Source organism: Thermobia domestica, chromosome 2 (genome assembly GCF_964235325.1).
Source record: "Thermobia domestica chromosome 2, izTheDome1.hap1.1, whole genome shotgun sequence".
NCBI classification, from domain to species: Eukaryota; Metazoa; Arthropoda; class Insecta; order Zygentoma; family Lepismatidae; genus Thermobia; species Thermobia domestica.
In genome coordinates, this window is record NC_137455.1 from 294,560,491 (window position 1) to 294,581,706 (window position 21,216).

Sequence of the window (21,216 nt, forward strand, 5' to 3'; positions counted from 1 at the left end):
CGTACTTCCATCACACACACATCATAACTGTATATGCTTTAAACGATCCTATTTGACGACCGGTTCTGGAAGTTTGCTTTTGCTAAACACTTAGTTCGCACATGTATATTTCAGAAGAGCACCCACTTCTCATTGCATGTGATAATCCATTTGAGCAGTTGTCGGTATACATCCACTCTTCTTCAGGTCTTGAGCTTGAGCCGGGTCAACTCATGTGACATTGCTTCATCTCGTGATCATTTTCCGAGTTCTTGAAGGTAGCGTGCTACAGAGAACTGGGGCATACCAATTTGATTTGACACTCATCGTGTGCTGGTGAATGGATTTTGCTCAATAGTGTGTCGTATGGCTGAGAAACTATTATCCTGGGGTAGACGGACCTTAACGATCTCCGACATTTTTGCAACCTGCACAAAATCTCTGGAACCAACGAGTTGCTCTGCAGTGGTTAACTGCACCTCCCCCTTGACACATGACTGCTCACATGACAAATGTTTTAGGTTGCTGCCGTGGCGTTATGCCCGAGTTCGAAATTATTGTAACAGTTCACGTATCATACGTTGTTGAGCACTTATCGTTACTGCCACTAAAACTAACTGAAAATACTGACGGATTGGCGGCCTTCGTGTTAAATAGTCCGCTTGCCACACTATTTCTTGGACCAGTGTACCTACGGCGATAATGGCGTATGCACACATCTGCTGTTAAGGTTGTGAAATTACTGTAAAATTTTAGACTGAGCTTTGTAATTCGTGAAGGGGATATGAAAGACGAAAATAGGATTGGTAAACTGAGGAAAGCCGTTTCTGAAACTTCTCACTGAAATATAAAGTAATAATAAAGTTGAAAATGTTAAAAAGCATTCTATGAGTATTAGTCATAGCAGTGTAAATAAAAAGATGAGTATGCGAAATACTCACCTCTTTTACCTGTTGTAGAAAATAATAATAATAATAATCATCTTCATCGGTATTTTGCCTTTAGTGGCAGATCAATTGTTGCAAACTGAGAAACTTCCATGTACTATGATTTTCAGCTAATATCTTTGTCTTCACGTAGGATTTTTTTGTTTTAATACATTTCATCAATGTAGCCTCTTTCATTTCTTCCTTTTATTCCTGTCACTATACCTTCTATTACGTCCCCCCATAATAATACCTTCTCAGTAAATACCCGAACCAGTTTGCTTCCCATTTTCAGTACATCTAAAATTGTGCTATCCTATTGTTTCTAACACTTCCTAATTCGTTTTCCGTTCGACTCAGCTAATTATTTTAATTCTTCTCTACACACATTTCGAAAGCCTCCAATCTTTTTTAATCGCGATTCGATAGTGTCCATATTTTTGCCACACAGTGTGCAATACTGCACACACAACATTTTATGAAGCTTATTCTTAACTCTATTCAAGAACCCAGACTGACTTTTCTTCTTGACGATGTTGTGCGTGTAGATATCTTCAAAATAATTTCGCGAGTCCACATCTTTTTTTCATCAATCGACTTCTGAATTCATAATGCTAGAGATGCCCTTCGCTGCTGGTGAGAAGACCGTGGACTCGCAGTTACTCCGAAGGTAAAATTTACAATCAGAATATTGGTAATTACGCCATCTAGTCACTATAGAAGAAATGCCAGGTGCACTCCAAATTACATGGAAAAGAAAGTACTTCGGCGTATTGATAAGGCATTATTATTATTATTATTATTATTATTATTATTATTATTATTATTATTATTGTTATTGTTATTGTAGTATTCCATGCGGTACAGCAGATTTATAACTAAACTAATAGCACGTGTAGTTGAGATCTTATGTTTAAACTGTACTTCATTGTCTCATAAATGTCGGTGTCGAGAACGAAGCTAAACTTGATCAACCAACCAGCTACTGAAATCGGTCATTCTTTCATTCGTGATTGAACAAAGAATTTTTTAAAGGATTTACTCTCTTAGTGACAAAATACAGAATTTGGTTGTAACTTTATGCTAGAAAACGTCTAGAAAATACTGTGTGTTACAAAGTTGCTACGTTGCTACGTTACACTTCAAGAAAGCTACAAGTTGTTTCGATTATAAAGTTTTCAAATTCTATAAAACATGCTAAACAGGCAAAAGAGAAGTCAAGACAAGAAACATACAGAGAGAGAGGGAGAATGGAATATTTTAAAATCTTCAATTTGTGTTGATGCATTTCAATGATTTTCTGATATGTTCCAGTGGCCATAAAGGGGGAGACGCAACCTCAGGAAATTTTATATGAAGAAGATTCAGTTGACCTAAATAAAACCCCAGAATTGCCTCAGAAAGATGAAGGTATGATTTTGTTTGTTAGTACTATTTCACTAGATCAATCTAAATTAAAACAATTATTTTTTCGTTAAATTAAAAAAAATGTTTTCATGCAAAGTAGCCCTGGTGAGTGTTCATTAATTATCAGTGACCAATTATGTAACAGTACCAACCATATACCATTCTTATATAATTCTGCGAGGCTTAATAGAGGACGAGAAATTAAATGCATTTTTTAAAAAGGATTTTTGTTTCTTAGACATTCATTATTTCAGAAAAATTATATGTAGGTGACAGAGTATCATTTCTATGAATATTTAACATTCGGCGAGTCGAAACTTACGGGATAAATGTCCTTATATATAATGTTCGTTATATATATTGGCTTTCAGGCAAAAGTTACTAACTCCAAAAACATACTTCTTCCAATACAAGGTGAAATATACAACCTCATATATCCTCATATAGCGTCATAATACAACGTTCTAATACGTATTATAAGGCTAGATATAGCAGATATTGTTATGCTAAGGATAACCACGCTTAGCATCATAATTTCACTTGTTACATGTAACCTTACAATATTAAAACGTCGTGTATTTCACCTTGTGTATTGTTTCACCTTGTGTATTTCTGAACGCCGACGATATTTCCTTACGAGAAAATAATGAAAACATAATCAGAACTATTTTCTTGTAATTATTTTTTTATTTCCACTTTGAGATTTTTTTTCAACCACGTGCTCAGTAAAGTAAATAAATATATTTAGTACAAAAACAATACTCAAATAAGACTCCTCGTCGGTCAAATGCCCCAGGTTTGATTCCCGATCAGAGAGCATTTTCGGATTCCACCTTAAACTTTAGTTCCGCATCTCATGTAGCCTTGGTGCTAATTAAACATAAACTTAAAAAAAAAAAACCTGCGAAAACAAAAAGGGCTAAACTCAAGGGAGGCCAAATCATTCTGCGTCGAATGGATTTTTTTATATAAAAATAAAATAGATGGTATATAATATGAAACTAGCAAAAGTAAATATACATTCAAAGGAACTCTGTAAAAAAAAACCAAGAGATCATAGGAAACACTTTACCCTTAAAAAAATACAGAATTGGCGTACCTTCGTACTTCTAGGGTTAATCTCCTTAATAATAGTTTTGTGAGAATTTCTATTTAATTACCACATTTTTTATATATTCCTTGACAATATTTCTCAAGTTTACATCATACATAAATTATCATTCTTCTAAGTGACAAGTTGTCAAATATACTCAAAATAATATTAAACAGTACAAATAAAAAAAAGAAAGAAAACGCCGCTATAGAGGCAAACTTTTCTAATTAAACAATCGACTCTTTATACAGGAATAAAGCGTAATACAATATGCACTTTATATATTTTTCTAATCGTGGGTACAAAAGGAGATTGAAACAGACTTGTGAGCCTGTAATTATTTACTTGGTTTAGAGATTGTCGTAAACACGAAGTTACGTTATGATAGAAGTTCTTTAACTAGAAGGTAGTTGAGAGACTCGTATTTATTTTCTAATATCTGATATTTAAGGAAATTTCTCCGTTATTCGTAATATGCTTCACAAATATGAAATAATTTCACACAAACAAAAGGTTTTCTGAGACTTCGAAAGAAATTTTCTGCTTGTAGTTGGAAGACTGTTAAGTATTTTATACCTGATGAGAAAGGGAATGGCAGAATTCCTTGTGCAGAAGACAGATGACAGCTGATGAGAAAGAGAATAATGTGGAGCATGGTGGTTCAGTGATAGAGCGTTCACCTCTAGTGGGAGGGGTCTCTGGTTCGATCTCAAACTAAATTATGTGAGTTTGTGGTGGAGAACATCGTGTAAGTGGATTTTCTTAGGGTTGCTCCTTTTCCTTTCAGATTCTATTCAACCAATTCCTCATAATCGTTTTCATTATTCATCGTCTCCTTTAGCCTACAGAATATAACCGTAAGACGCAAAATAATATATATATATATATATATATATATATATATATATATATATATAAGGAATGCTTCATTTAGAAGAGTGATGAGAGAGTAGGAAGTAAGTTGTGCAACTTGTGTAAGAACGTGATACTGTTGCTTGTATAAAATATCTGTGACTTTTTCTCTTGCTGTTATATTAACTGTGTCTGATATTATTAAAGATAGGTAACTGAAAGATTCAACTTTAGTAATTTCGGATATCAGCAACTTTACAAGGAAATCTGAGGGTGCGAACTGGTAGAACATGGTTTCTTGTGAGTAAAAGGGACATACATAAAGCAATATTATTAGTACGTAATATATCATTTTCAGATTTATGGAATCGAAAAAGAATGTACATAGAAAACCGTAGATACATGATTAGTGAGACATTCCCAGTACCTGAAGAACACGTTATTACACATATTATGTCATTCAGTATAGCGCGTTGGAAATATGGTAAGTTGTTTGAAGTAATTTTAATGCATATAGTAATTAACGTATATGAATACATTTTAATAACTTATAGTATAATTTAATGTACATAGTATACTTTAATATATATAATAATATAACTAATCAACTGATTACTTTTTCTCCTGTATTTGTAAACAGGATTTAATATCTTTCCAGTTACAACCTCTAGTCTGCCAACAATGAGGCTTTTACAAGCACACGGCATTACAATGTTGCCATCGGATAACTCAACGATAGTAGCGTCTGCTGTTCAAAGTGGACAAACTATTGTTTTAACAGGTAATGATATTTCTATTTATATGTTGCTTATATCGAACAAACACTCACATTTTAATAGAACAACACAGGTGAATGTATTTTTGTCAGATCGTATAAGATTTTGTAACGTAATTTTGGTTATTTACGAGGATGACTAGAAAAGTTTTGAAACATGCAGCTCTGTGTACGTATCTTACTTTCAACTATTATAACTTTTCTATAACGAAGTATTCTCCCCGACATTCCACACAACATCTCATCCTCCTAAACCAATCCCGGGAACACTGGTGCTACTGAGTTTCTTGCACTGCATCTAACTGTTCTTTGTAGGCATTCATAGCATCTTCAAGGGCTGGAAAACCGATACCCAAACAGATGACTAGCACTTTGTCTCTGGATCAAACTGGTAAATCAACATTTCATCACCTCCCAGAGTCTGATGTTCCTAAAGTTTCCATTTAGAAATTTCTGAAGCATGTCTTCACACCATTCCACTCTTATCTGTTTTCGATTTTCAACCAAATTGTATAGCATCCACCGAGATGAAACCTTTCTCACACGCAGGTGTGTGCAGGATGGTTGAAACACTCGGCGCAGTAATCCCAAGGGCACACTCGACGTCACTGTGATGTCACTCGCAGATCGTCTCTAATCATCCGTTCTACGGCATCAGTGTTTTCTTCTGTCAGTGCTGTTGATGGCCTTCCACTGCACCTCTAATCTTCTAATGAAGTCCGGCCACGTTTAAATTCTGAAAACCAACGAAACGCTGTTACACGTAAAGGTGCACTCTCTCCAAAGGCTCGTGTCAACTTTTCCAGCTGCTTCGATTCATTTCAACCACATTTAAAGTCGTACAGAATCATGGTTCGCAAATCCATTCTTTCCAACTCCATTGCTGTGGTGCAAATGATTGCACCTCTGACTACTTGGTAACGCCGCTCACCATGTTATATAGCATAATCGTCGCATGCTGGGTGAAAAGAAGGGATGCTTCTCATGTAAGCAAAATTTTATTCCTGCAGTGTCCCGTTTGGGAGTATCTCAAAACTGTCCTAGTCACCCTCGTATTTCCCTTTCTCTGAAGAAAGAAAAAAAAGTTGGATTTTAAAATAGTTTAATCTTGTGTTGTTATTTAACTCGTTCAATTAGTCAATCTAGATTTTATTTTATTTTATTATATTTTATTTATTTATTTATTTATTTATTTATTTATTTTCGTAGTGATGGTCATTTTGAAATGGTAAGAAAAAGTTTCAAGTACGAACCTTAATCCAGATAAACGAAAATATTAAATCAGCTAACTGGGAAAGGGTGTTGAAAGCACCAAACATGCAACTTTGTGAATAAATCTATTTCGATATTGCCTACGGCTCGACAGATACGGTTCATAATTGGGAGTTGACAAATATGACGTTATTTACTTCGTCCATCGTAAATAACTTAGGAAATGCGGTCTGTACAGTAAGTCCTAAAATCGCAATTAGAGAATTTATTAGTTATTGAAACACGATGACGTACAGGAAATTGTACGTGAGGGGGATGAAGTCGAAAATGTGGAAAATTAGAAACTTCACTAAATTTATATACAGTAGGTTTTTACGTTTTGTAGAATTTAATATTTAATCTAAATGTAACTACATTTTGCCCTATTTCCTACGTACTCGTAGTTAATATTTTCGAATTGATCTCGCCTCTTTCTCTCGTAAATGGTATTTCTTGTATTCCACTGTCCTGCCACCATACATTGTACAGCCTATTCCTGCCCCCCCCCCCTCTCTTTCTCTGTCTTGTCACTAAATTATAATGCTTTTATCATGAAAATAGTTTTCCTTCACGGACTATAAAATTTTTCCTTCATGGCTGCATCTGGACCAGCCTTAGGAAGTGCGAGGCTTAATTGAGAATAATTTTGGTCGACCTCAAGTTCCCAGCCAACTTAGATTATTTCCCTCTCCTCGTTCCATTCCAACCATCAAAGCATGCCATTCAACAATAATGAATGTAAATAAGCACTACTAAAGAAAGAAATAATTTGCAATGACCAAAAGTAGATAAAAAAAAAGTAGATAACATTTGTTAAAGCACATTTATTTTCTGAATAAAATACAACTTCTCGTATTCCTTGTAATTGTTATTACATAAAACAATAATTATAAGTAGAAGCATGTTTTAAAAAGTTACGGAAAATGATTAAATAAATATGAAAATAAACACTAAGAACAGGGTGTTGTACAAAACGTAAGAAAATGACGTTTTAAATGCGTCAAAGACAGAATAACTACAAACAGATACTTGTCAACTCGGCCTTATCGAAGTGACTTCCAAAATTTATTCGTCAGCTAAAGTTTAAAATTATACCTGTACTGTCTGTTAATATGACCGAATAAAGCAGATAACATACAAAAATTGTCAGGTGACAAGAAGAGGTGTAATCCGTGCCATTAAATGATATAAATATGTATATTTCTCTTGCGTGGTTGTGGAATTATTTTTCAAGGGCAGGAAGTATTCAAAAGTAGATTATCGCAATTTTCATTTCTTTTTATTCTTCAAAAGATAGCGAAAAATATATGATTTTTTATTCTTCCTTTATGGGTTATTAGCACGAAGAAGAAAGCAAAATCATGTGAAATATTATATGGGGGATGAAACATTATCAACGATTTAATGTGTATATCATGCAACTAGAATCTATCCATAATGCATATTATTTTCGTATAAAGAATTAATACTTTTCGGATCGCATTTTATTATTATCCCTGACGAAGTTTGTTACTTCCCACGTATCGTGTGAAAAAGCGTAACGATACATTCCATAATACCATTTCCACATGTTTCTAGCATTACTAACCAAAAAGCTAAAATAATTATTCAAAATTGATTACTTAACACTTTAACAGTTTGCCACTTAATATTTTAAGAAGTTCCTTTTGCTGCCAGTCAAAAACACGAGAGAATGGGCTTTAGAAATTACAGCTGCGTCTTGTATAATAGAAGTTCTCGTACGTAAATTATAGAGCGATTTAACTACTACAGACTCAAACTCGAAAAATGTATTTATTTATTTCGGGTTGGGGTTTGTGGTGTATATATATATATATTTTCAGAAAAGTAAAATTCCGGTTTTAGCCACCCTGTGAACCTTTTAATTTCCAGAAAACGTATATGCCAGTGCATTAAAAAATAAATAAAAGGTTTAAAACCGCCAGGTTTTAATATTTAGTGCATTTTTTCTCTTTTTCTTCGTTCAGAGTATATGTTTATTCTTGGTGATCCTAACAATTCGTTAACAAAATATTTGAATGTTGAAGGACTGTGATACTAGTTCGATTATAATAAGTAAATCGTTTCAAGTACGTATTGTGTTGATAGTGAATATTATATTTCGTTTTGTGCAATTCATTTATTCTTTCTGAAGCATAATGCTCTATTTTAGAACTTTCTAACTTGGTCATGTCTTTAAATTGAGCACCAGCCTAACTTTTTTTTTTTTTTTTAACTTGCACTTTTTTCAAGCCAAGAAACTACTACTTATTCTTTGGTTACTACCTGTTTTATCTTGGGGTTTTGCCGCATTACAGCTACTAATGTTACATGTAACTGTATCTTCGATAGCATATATTTCATGAGTGATCTTTTTTCGTTTCAACATGTAAATAAACCCAAGGGAAAAACGGACGAACTTGTCCATTGAGAATGACTTGTCCCAAAAATACAAGAGGCAGTGGTCCTGTTGTTGCTTTTTATACTTGTTGGCAAGTGTATAAATAGATCAATACCATTAAGGCGTTCCATTCGTATTCTACAATTCCCAAACAGTTGATAGTTTAGGCCAGAAGTGTTTATTGAACAATGATTGTTTTCTTCACTGCGTTTGAAGGATATTTTTTCTAGAGACATGCAGGACGGCCACACTAACAAATTTCAATCGGATTGGTGTTGCAAAGAATTTAAACGAAAATGTTTCGTTTCAGATTATGAAGTTAAGGTAAGCTTAAAACTATGGTATGGGACGTACTAGATCAATAACTTCCAGTTGTAATACAGGGATAAGGTTAAAGATAGAACTTACTACTTGGGATGTTAAAGCAGAACTTACTACTTGGGATATTAAAGCCATTTCAGAAAATCATTTCTCGCTGTGTTTTACTGTTTTTGGGAAAATTAATATTCAGATTAGAAGTGGTAGTAATTTCTACAAATCCCAGTTGCAAGAGAGGATTAAATTCGTAGATGGAACATATTCTTCGGTATTGAATTCGTATTGCTACTCGCTGTCTCTTACAGCTTTTGCTCCTCGGCGAGCAAAGTGAAAATCGAAAGTGGTTTATTGCTACCACTTCCGTTTGAATAGATTGTTAAGGAAGTGACAAGATCTATTCTTAGAGCAATGAATCGCTTTAAAAAAGTGTCTACTCTGAAGAATAATGTTGGAACCGAAAGTATAGTAAATTTCTACCACTTCCGGTCTTAGTAAAAGGAATAAGCTGAAGATGAAATATATTCTTGAGATGCTTAATCGGTTGCAGAAAACTGCTTCTCGTTATCTATTATCGTTTTTTGGTGTTTGGCAATTAAAATCGGAAATGATTAATTTCTACCACTTTTGCTTTGAATAGAGAGTTAACGGAGTAGATGTAATCTATTGTTGAGACGCTGAATCGATTCCAGAAAGTGCTTGTTGCTATCTCTTACTCTTGTTGCTTTGTAGAGATCAACATTCAAACCAGAAATAGTTAATTTCTAGCGCTTCCGCTTTGAATAGAGAGTTAATGGAGTAGATGGAACTTATTGTTGGGACACCGATTTAGAAATCGATTCAGAAAAACCACTTGTCAGTATCTCTTTACTGTTTTTGCTTCACGGAGATTATATTGAAACCGGAAGTAATAATAAATTTCTACTAGTTTCGGTTTCAATAGAGAGATGTGAATAAAAATAGTATCCTTCTTTCGGATGTTGAATTGATTCTAGAAAACCGCTTGCCGCTACCTCTTTCATTCTATGGCGATGAACATTGAAACGGAAAATGATTAATTTCAACAACTTCCGGTTCGAATAGAAAGTTAATGTATGAGATGGAAGAACTGGCCGCTACTGACCGCTTTCTGATATTTTTGAGCGTTTGTCTTTGGTACCTATCGACAGACTGATTGAATAACATAGGCTTTCTATAAGATTTCCAATACTTATACATAACATAGTTTGGAAGTCTAAGAAAGAAAGAAAGAAAGAAAAAAGAATTCTTAAATCATTGTTTCGTCTCACTGCTCGCTGGTGAACTCATATTAGAAAGGGAATATAGCTTGTTTCTTAATTGTAACGAACGTTTAGTATCAAAATCGAACATCGCAACGTCACTGATCGAGGAGGAAAAATTATCCCTCTCCACATAAATATTCTTTCAATAATTAATGAGAAGCTAAGAATAGTCATATATATATATATACAGGGTGTACGGAATGGGACTGACGGTTTTTAAAAATGTATAGTTTTAATATGGTCAGAGATACAGAAGAAAGAAAAACATGCGTTTTAAAGGAGAACTCAAGTTTATTTCGTCTTACAAGTCATTCTAACTCAGTGTAACTCCACACGAGCTCCATTTGTAACTCTTACAATATCTAACGTGAACTCAATCTCTCTCCACGTATTCTGTAACATCTGAGGTGTTACTGAAATAATCGCATTCTGAATATGGTTCTTCAGTTCACCAAGATTACGCACCTTTTCACCAGAATACAAAAGGTATTTCACATACCTCCACAGAAAGAAGTCTAAGGGCACACTTTTTGTCTCTGCAAACAACCACTTGTATTGCGCCTTTTCAACTGCCGACGCCATTTCTGTTTATCGGCGATACTAGCGCCGTCACCGGTAGTTGTTCTTGAGTTTTCCTTCAATATGATTTTTTTTTTTTTTTTTTTTTTTTTTGTTTCTGTATCTCTGACCATATTAAAATTATACCGTCAGACTTTTAAAAACCGTCAGTCCCATTCCGGACACCCTATATATATATATATATTCTCAAAATCACAATTATATAATTACTCTCTTAATTTGAAAAATCAGCAAGGTGAAATGAAAAAGCAAAATTCAGTTCAATACTATTTATATAAATCTTCCTCAAATGCAACAGATAACAACAATATAACGGCTTCAAAGATTAATGATTGAATAAAGAATTACAAATGTAGTTTCTAATCCTGAAACAATTACTGTACTTTTTATTGCCATAAAATTAATCGGCTTATAATGGATTACAATAGTTGAAGCTAACCAAAGCTCTCTTTGACTAACTGTTACAACATAATTTAGAAACAATATATGTTCATAGAACTGTCACTTAAACAATCCATTTCAAGAATATGTATTTCATATATGTATAACTAACTCTCCAATACAGCATATACTGGCATCTACCACTTTCAACAAATTTACCTTCAATACACACGCGGACAATTGTACTATCATTTTTCTTTAAGCACAACTTTTAAGATACTTCTCATTAACTTAATATTATCAATTTAATTCTGACCAATTTGATTCCTGTTTCGTAACTGAAACATAAAACACAAAATCACAATTATTTACAATGGAAAACTCTAATTTAGTTCCTTCTTCTTCTTTTTTTTTTTTTTACTACTACTACTACTACTACTACTACTACTACAGCATTACAGTCAGACTTATCGCAATTATATAGGAGACTAATTCATTGATGTCTATACAATTCTATCTGTTGCTTTTTGATTGACAAACTATTACATAATTCACAAGTAAGAGCAGCTTTTCGTATTAGGCTACGTAGAGAAGTGGGATAGTATGTATGTTCAAAATGTATCATGGAACTGATAACCTTATCTGCATTTATTGTCATAGGCAAAAAGAGTAAAAAAAAGTGTAGTGATTAGAATGCTGAAATTACAATATGTAAATCATAATGTATGAATTGCAAACTAAGATATTTCTTACGATCTTTCTATATTTTAGAAATAATTGTTACTATTATGTTTCTTTTTTAAAATACTAACTAATAAAGTAGATAATAAATTCTACATTAGAAATACACATATTTCACTCGATATCAGTTTTTGCTTCATAACACACATTTTCTGTAAGTGCCCAATTTTTTATTTGTAATGATGTGGCCAACGTAGATAAGGTCTACTATAAAATTTTACCAAATATTCTGCATATAAGATCTCTGACTTTTTGTTACACGATATCACTGTCTTAATTGGTGCATAAGGCACTGGTAAAGGGGTTAAAACTCTAAGCTGTCTTGAGTTAATTATCAGCAAATAGATTCCGTGTTTCTTTCATTCACAGAAGCTGGAAAGTTGGCTCTGAACCTAACGAGGAACAAGTCGCAACCCGCAAGCGTAGTATTAGCTAACAAAGCACCTCTTGTCGATGGAAGGAAGAAAGTTATTACTATAGTTCCCGAACACATTATTCCTGTTTCAGGTAAATTGATGGGTAATTATAGTACAGGATGTTTCTAAAATCTTCATCCAATGTCAAAAAGTTATAGCTTAAAACCGGCTAATCGTATTAAAATAGAACAACCACAACTCAAAAGAGGGAATGTTTTAGTTTCGTTTGGTTAACAAGAAATGTTACTAGTGTGTAGGAAGACTCTTTCGCCATCCATCAGTAAACTCGTCAACTCCGGGGAGAGTTCAAAGTATGGGACGGGTTGGATAATCGACGTAGTGTGTGCCGTACGGTTGGAGGAATCATATTGGACATTTGTGAACTGAAACAAGATGTAATTACAATTGTTTTGTATTTTGTAACGAGTGTATTATTGTATTAAAAGCCAATGTAGCACTTTGAAATTTGATATGTGTATGAACGTAACATGTGTATAAACTTGAACGCTCTCTGTTTCGAACTGTAGATGTATTGAAGTTTAGCGTTCCTTTTCAACACCAGTGCTATATAAGACGTGGACTTGTAATTTAACGTGAAATCCGAATAACCATAATGCGTTCAAATTTCAGTGTTCTCCCTCCGGCAATCGGACCCGGAACGATGTGCACACAAGGCCCCTCTCTAACCACTAAATTAATGTAGACAGTCGAACCATAGGTTTCATTGAAATACGATTAGCTGTTTTCAAACTATAACACTTTGAAATACGATTAAGACTTTAGACATCTGTACTTTTTGTTCCTCAATTTGTATTTTCTTTCGTGATTTATTAGTTAACAGCATTATGAATATTGGATATATATATATATGGTTTTTATTCATATACTTTTTTTCCTTTCTGAAAGTATAAACCTTTCACTTCGGGTTTTATGAACTTTCACTTCAAATTTTGTCATGAGATTTTCCCTTTAAAATTATTATTTTAGATCATGTCCTTTTGTACACTTAATTCATATTACGTGATTTGTTGTGTTACCATACACTGTTATAGACACTCTGACATTTACACCAACCGACAGTTTGACTATATCAGTTAAACTGCACAGTAGATAAGTACAGAAGATATAAAGACCATACGATCATCATACTCTCATAGCGAAAGTTTTGTCGAACTAGTTTATATGTTATCCGTATTTGTACTCTCAAAATAATCACGTTCAGTCGTGCTGAAGTTTCAGCAGGAGGGAGAACAAAGTGGATACAGGAGTAACTACGTATGTGGCTGTATGAATTCCGAACTTAGAAATCACATTTGCTAACGAAATATATTTTTACTGATGAGTATTTCAGATGTTGAAGCTGTGCCGTATGAATTACGGCATCATTCGAATCTTTCAACGTTACAGGTTATCATGGTTCAGATTTTTACTTGATACTTTTGATATGAGATACACAGTGAGAGTGACAAAGAATAATTCCCTCTTTGCATTCAAGTTCAGTTTAAAGTCATAGAAGGCAGTTGTCACGTAACTTTTAACCCTTGAGGCCGGACATTCGGATGAAACATTCCAAATGGTGGCGCAACGTACACCTTTATGGCCTGTGGAGTGCATAAGAAAAATCTGATCTTATCTTAAATAATTTTCTGGATATAAAGAATTTTATAGCATATTGTCAGAAACTTCCCTGCTTGTGCAATTTGAGTGTCTCCTTAATAGTAGAGCATAGACATTTAAACCGGCCTATGGAGGTTAAATTTAAATAAGTACTCATAAGTATCACAAACATCCCATTAGTATAGTGGCTGATTATATGTATGTGGTGTGGCACAGGGTTCGATTTTCTGTAGATATGTGATCTCTGTTAGCTTACCGGAAATAAACGCGAAATTTAAACGTGACACAAAGAAATGAAGCGAAATGAAAGATGTAAAAGAAAGTATAACTTAATGTAATAAGACATAAATATTACATAATTACATAATAAAGACTGGTTTGATATATATTCCTACTGTGTATCAAATTTATTATCTGGTATGGAATAATTATGCTTTGAGAAACGTAGCATGCAATGCATGCCATGCATTGTAACTGAAATACTTTGTATATTATATTATGAGAAGATGTATAACTAAAACTTACTGTAGAAGTAGGAAAATGAGAAAAAAATGTTTTTGGCTTCTCATTAATATATCTTACTGTCCTTTTTAAAGCGGCGAATGCGTTGAAAGTGAAAAATATAACGAAAGTCACACCAACTATTGTAAAAGAAATCGCAGTCGCCACGCCATCGTCGTCCACAACAACTGCTGCTTCTACCAGTCAGGTAAGTGTACGATGGGCATTTAGCACATTTCTTTCTTTCTTGTTTATTTCATTCATATTTGTGAATGGCATTCTAACTTATGATTTTATGGAAGGTTCATATAAATCATTGTAAGCTTTGTAGTGAGGGAAAAAAAATTGTGCTTGTTTTCGTCCTTCATTTGACTTTCCCCTGAAAGTCAATCATAAAGACGCTATATATGTATATGTATATTGAACAAGATCAACGTAACGTATCCGATCTGGATCAAACTCGGCTTGGTGGTAGACCTTGATCTGCTATTGAAGCTTGTTACATGTGCAAACGTTTGATTAATACGTTATACAGATAACAAAAATCAAATGAAGGATGATTCTTTACAACCATGCGTAAGTTTCAACTAGGTATGTGTTCATTCTTTTTTCGTTTTTTTTTTTTTTTTCTATTTGATTATTACAATGTCTCAAAAACACATTTGTATAGAGTGCAGCAAAAATATCTGATGATTTTTAATTAATAATAACGCCTTTATTACATAACATTTTTTTGGGCATCTACAAGGTAAATTACGAAAAACAGGCTGCCGTTTCGTAAGCCCAGTTGGGGATAGATGTCGGATTAAACAAATGTAGATGCAAATATATATGTGCTTACAGATTAGAGGAAGTCGGGAAAAAGTAGTATTATTCGTCAATACACGTAATGTATTTTTTACATGCGATGCAGCTCAGCAGTGTCAATTCAGTCTGAGTATATTCCAATGTTTGTAGATTATTTGCTAACACTTTTTTCTTAAAATTGCTCCACATATAAAAGAGACAAGATGTCACAAATGTATGCTAATTGTTCATTTTTCTGTGAATAAATCGTGAATATTTAATTCAATTACTCGTGAGGAGTGAGAAAGTAGCTTTACATTATTGAAAGACTGTGTGCACGTTTTAGAGGGCATCAGTTATATGTAGAATTCCTCAGAGATGCCCATATGCACAGGAAATATTACTGTTTTGTCAAAAAATGTGAAGTCCACAATTTGTGTTACGGATATCGCACATGAGACTTAGAGTTTTTGATTGTGAATGGGCTCTTGATGTAATATATGGAGATAGGCTACTAACCAGTATCGTGTGTTTTGAAAACCTCTATGTCCTGATGGATGGGTTCAAGCTCTATTAGAGATGAGATACAGCACAAGAAACCTATTTCCAATTATTTCAAGAAAACACACACACATTTTTCCTTTCGTTTGCTTGGACATAGGTAATTCTGTAGACTCCATGCATAGAGAGTGCAACACACGTTAATACAACCTGCACCTCACTTTTGCTTGTTTCACCAATTTACATGTCTGTAGTGGTTCTGATCCTTCGTGTGTGATCTATCATACAGCAATCTGTCCAGCTTTTGTTTGCTTGCAACGGACCTATTTTTTTTCCTTTTTTTCTTTTATAATCTTTTTTTATTTTTTTATTTTTTTTATTTTTAATCGCTGCTTGTTAATTAGCCCAAAATATAACCAAACGAAAACCCCTTAAATCAGTCTTCAGAATCAAAGAATAGAGATTCTTTTGTCAGCTGAGAGTCTTGTGGAAATAACAACCATTTACATAACTATTAATTTATTTTTGACTTACCTTCTGTAAAGAATCTGGCTTCTTGATGTCACAGAACTTTATATAAGAATAACTCATTATTCCAAGAGATTATTTGGTAATGTAGTTATTACTATTCAATTCTTATATATATGATATGCTTAATTCTAATTCCTAGCCAGTCCTAGTTTTTAGATATACTTGTAAATCACAGGTGAAGGGAATGGGCCACGGCAACCTTACCTATTGACCTTATTGTCCCCCTTCAAAAATGGCTTTATAAAATTGCCTTCAGGCAGAACATAAATACAGATCTTTTATAGAACACGGGTCAGAATTGATAAAATATTATATTGTCATTGAAGATAAGCGTAAATGCCAAATTTAGTAAAAAATGTGCTCAGTAAAAATGAATACCATATTGATTGTAAAATATTACCCAAACAGAAAAGCTGGCACCTCATCGTACAAATATTCAACAATTGTGTGTGCATAGATTTTTTAGTGTTGGAATTTAATAGTATTATTTATTTTATTTATTTAGCCGGATACAATCTGATTTGTATATTTTCAGACGGTGACTATGATCCCAAGTGATTTGGCAGCTATAACTCAGCAATTGGAGCAGGCGAGACGAGAAGCTGAAGAATACAAGGAGCAGTTACGCCGCAAAGAATTCGAAGCAGAACAGTACAAAAAGCAACTTCAATCTATAACTGGAAGTCCTAGTAAATAAATATTAATTTTTATATCATGCAACTGTTGTATTTTACTTGTATAAATAAATCATTGTTGTAGCTTGTTAAACTAGATATATTTTCTTATATATTACACGATTCTCATTATGGATTCTTGGAAAAATAACATAGGATGTTATGAGACAATACTATTGGATAGTAAAAAATAAAGATATATACAGACGTGTGCAAATTATTAGATTAAAGGTGGAAAAAATGAAGAAAGAAAAAAATACAATCTTCAACAAATCATTCATTTTCTACACTCTGAAAAGAAAAAATAGCGACACTTGCTCGGATAAGGTATTGACAACATACATTAACCAATATATATATATATATCGTAAATTCTTGATAATATTACAATGCGTATTCTCATTGAGCAGTTCATCCATGATACTTGCGCCACAGTTTTAGGTTATTAATATGAGTAAAATGAATTTATATGCACATAAGTTCTTATAAGTAGTTTTTTTTTTTTTTTTTTTTATCGTTTGTAGAAAGAGTTATACATAAAATACATAAAAGTAAAAGATTCTAAACTTCTTTTCAACGGAGAAAACGACGTGCTTCCAGTTGTCATAAGTCCAAGTTGCATATCGGCTCACAAATCTACATGTTGATACCCTCTGTACTTTTGTCAGCTTCGACTTTCTACGCTATTTCTTCTTCGTAATATCTTCTTCAAACAGTGAAAACAATACAGTTGTACGAGTAACTGTAGTTCTAAGGTCATCTCAAATTATAGAAGCGAGTTGTCGGGAAATCCTTGGATCTTCAGTGCTATTGACTATTTGACGATCTGCTCTGGGTAATGTTTTTTTATTCATCCTGCTGTCGAATGGTAGATTTTTACTATTCCACCCATCTCCCTTAGAAATTTACCATAGCTGTGCAAAGCAAGAATTATATCTTGTTCACATAGCGAAAAGTCACATTTATTACCCATCGTACTTGCTTTCAGTCCACTGTAGCAACAATATCTCACAAAAACAACAATACTATCACTTGGCACTGTCCAAACAATTAGAAAGCAAGGGACAATCACAAAATTATATTTACCTGGACATACATATCACAAATGCAATGCATAATTCTCACTACAATAACTTGCGAGGCGCTCTCAGTGCCATCTGATACACAGACGAGTATTACTGATACACAGACGATTGGCAAGCGTAGTTGTACACCACAGGTGTCACAGATAACGCAAATGAAATATCCCACTTTTCGTTTCCTTCTATTCCTATTCTAGCGGGCTGTAACTACGGTTTTCTGTGTAAGTTACCTTGCAAATTGAGGTGTCGCTATTTTTTCTTTACAGAAAATATATCGATATTTTCCGTAAGTGAAGAAAGTACCCACCAAAAGAAACATTTTCTCGAAACTGTGCTTCCCAAACAATGAAAAATCCAACGGCAGTCAATGATCTGGAGCTGTATATCTCTGCATGGTCCTGGATCTTGTGAAAGGGATGACGAATCAAAAACAACATTAAAAAGTGCTAGAAACTGCACTTTTTCCACAAATGACAGAATAGTTTTCTGATAGGAACTTCGTTGTTATGTATGATATGGCTCTATGTTATAAAACAGACTGTAAGCAACTTTCTGAGGTACTCCCATGGCCGGATATAGTTCCGATTTGAACCCTATAGAAAATTCGTTGGCTATTGTAAAAAAGAAAATGAAACAGAAGGAATAACCACGAAGACTGATCTCATTGTATCACCCATACGAATATACACTCTGTACTTGTACATAGTAGTACAATACTAAGTCAATCACAACACAATACTTCTAAATATGTCCCAGTTGACAAAATATGTAGAATAAGTATGAAATATTCTGTGCATTGCCTTGCTCCAGACATCCTTGAATTTATTTCTCATTTCGTAACCCATTCTGACCTGTTCTTTGCCATTGCTGGGGTTAATTTCGCCCTTTTACGGGACCTTTTGGTAAGCCTACTGCGCATAATGTTCTTCGCACTGTAGAGGGAGGCAGGTCCATACGCCTTCAACTGATTTGGCAGATCTTCGCTTGTAGTTCTATTGTATTATACATCTGTACTACTGTAGTTTCCTTTGAACACGAGAGCCAATTTTCGATTTACGGCTAGATTTATCTGAGCGATTACGGCCACATTTATCTGAATCATTCTACTGATTTATTGTTATTGTTATTATTAAGGAAGAGGTATTTTCTAAATTATTACTGTTTGTAACGTTTTTCTCTTACAAACTACTTAGTTAAGGCAATTTTCCATGGTGATGATTAATTGCTTTTTCTCAAAATTGTCACACAAAAACTACGAGTACGTAACAAAATACATTTTAGTACTCGTTTTATGGAAAGTTTAAGCTAAAAATAACACTTAAAACGACAAAAGTCTGTGTTGTGCACATAATACAAATGAAAATCTTATTCGCAACGCTAAACACCACAGTAACACACAAAAGAAACCACAGACGATATATATTGAGACTAGCAACTCAAGATCGTGTACTAACACGAATAACTAATGATACCAGAAAAAAGAAATTGCTTAACCACTCTTGCCAGAAGGAAGTAATATAATGCATTACTTTTCTTTGTCGAGATACAAAGATTTACAACATCCAACAGTTTTTTTTTAAAGAAAAGAAAACAAATGAAATCTTTGTGAATTTTACGTCCCACGGTTATGCCGGTTAGGCCAAAGGAGACGGTGATGATGAGAAATGAATGAAATGGTGGAATGAAGAAAGTGGATAAAAACGGAAAACGGTAAACAATACAAATGGTGAAACAAAAGAAATTAATAAAAATCGTACGAAAACGACTCTTAGTTTAATAATTTGCACACGTCTGTATATGTGAAGAAAAAAAGCAAGAAATCTTATCTATGAAACTTTCGGAAGACTGTCAATAATCACTCCAGATCCTCACGCACATTAGCGGGATCTTAATTCTTATTATTTATCAACCGAAAAATAAACTCATGCCTAAGTCACACAATCTTTGACTCTGTTGCATAACTCATGGCTTGAACAACGCTTCTGCAGATTCAGTGGACAAACATATATAAATGGAGCGACCTGTAAATATTGAGCAATAGGGCTGGAATTTTGCAGGTAAGTAGCTTATGACTCGAGGAAAAAATAGGAGCGACCTGTAAATATTGAACAATAGGGCTGAAATTTTGCAGGTAAGTAGCTTATGACTCGAGGAAAAAATAAGCCTTGTGGAGGATTATTTTGAACAAGTTGATTTGTTTGCATTTGGTTTTGGACCACCCTTATATATATTGGTTGAATAAAAAGTACTGCTGCTCCATAGGCTGAGTGTATTCTTGATTTTCGGGTCTCGACATGGTACTTTCTCGAAAGAATAAAAATGCTGGATAAATACTATAAGATTAGAGGTAAAATACAATGTTTAACGAAAAAAAGCACCACCATACTGAGTTAGCGAATTCGGATGGGTGCACTGTGATGGCATCTTCATTTTAACTTTTACACTATTAATCAATAGTTTGTCACAAATTTACATATAGTTGAACTTCCATTACTCCTGAAGTTTATAAGCAATGTTTTTCACTAGATTATCAAGCTGCCACTTAATGGAACAACGCTCGCCGTTACTCTCATGTTGAAATGTAAATCATATATTTCCTCTCCCTTCTAAAGGCTTCCCTAATTATTCCTCGTAAGAAATAGGAGAAAAATACAACATAAAGCAGGATTGTGTCTTCCAAAAAGCTCTTGAAAAATTTAATAAAACACTAAAAAGCTCATGAAAAATTTAATAAAACAATAAACACTAAGTTCCGGCTGAATTTTATATTAAAAAGAAATAAAAAATGAAGTTGAGGATTAAGGAAGAGAAGGGAGACTTATGTAGATAAACTACACGATTTTCTTTGAGAAGCTTGGTTGCGAATTGCTTTGTTTAGAAAAGTTGTGTTGCTTCGACTTTTTTCGTGACGTCTAACGTCAGAGGAGCATTTACGAAAAAAGAAGCAAATATTTCTTCGTTGAAATGGTAGTTTCATAAGGGTCACTAAGCTCGGTTCTCTAAATATATATTTCAGAATAACATTACATAAGTATCATATCGAAGGCATCTATCACTAACAAAAGTTGTTTACTGACAGAGTGCAAATGATGGTCGGGGATCCAAATCGGTGTTTTCTACAAAAT

At 33.8% G+C, this 21,216-nt stretch overlaps 1 protein-coding gene across 7 annotated transcripts in view; it reads left to right on the forward strand.

Annotated features, from left to right (window-relative positions):
* LOC145678587 (uncharacterized) overlaps nucleotides 1-17,103 on the forward strand; it is a 43,650-nt gene extending 26,547 nt beyond the window's left edge. For 4 of the 7 annotated variants that reach the window (XM_081748916.1, XM_081748918.1, XM_081748919.1 and 1 more), the window contains 5 exons: nucleotides 2,220-2,315; nucleotides 4,898-5,038; nucleotides 12,353-12,490; nucleotides 14,613-14,725; nucleotides 16,871-17,103. In XM_081748916.1, the coding sequence (XP_081605042.1) occupies nucleotides 2,220-2,315; nucleotides 4,898-5,038; nucleotides 12,353-12,490; nucleotides 14,613-14,725; nucleotides 16,871-17,032 (650 nt within the window). In that variant the 3' untranslated portion in view covers nucleotides 17,033-17,103. The remainder of the gene's footprint in view (nucleotides 1-2,219; nucleotides 2,316-4,897; nucleotides 5,039-12,352; nucleotides 12,491-14,612; nucleotides 14,726-16,870) is intronic. The other 3 variants (XM_081748920.1, XM_081748921.1, XM_081748922.1) reach the window with 3 other exon arrangements.
* The last annotated feature ends 4,113 nt before the right edge of the window (nucleotides 17,104-21,216 follow it).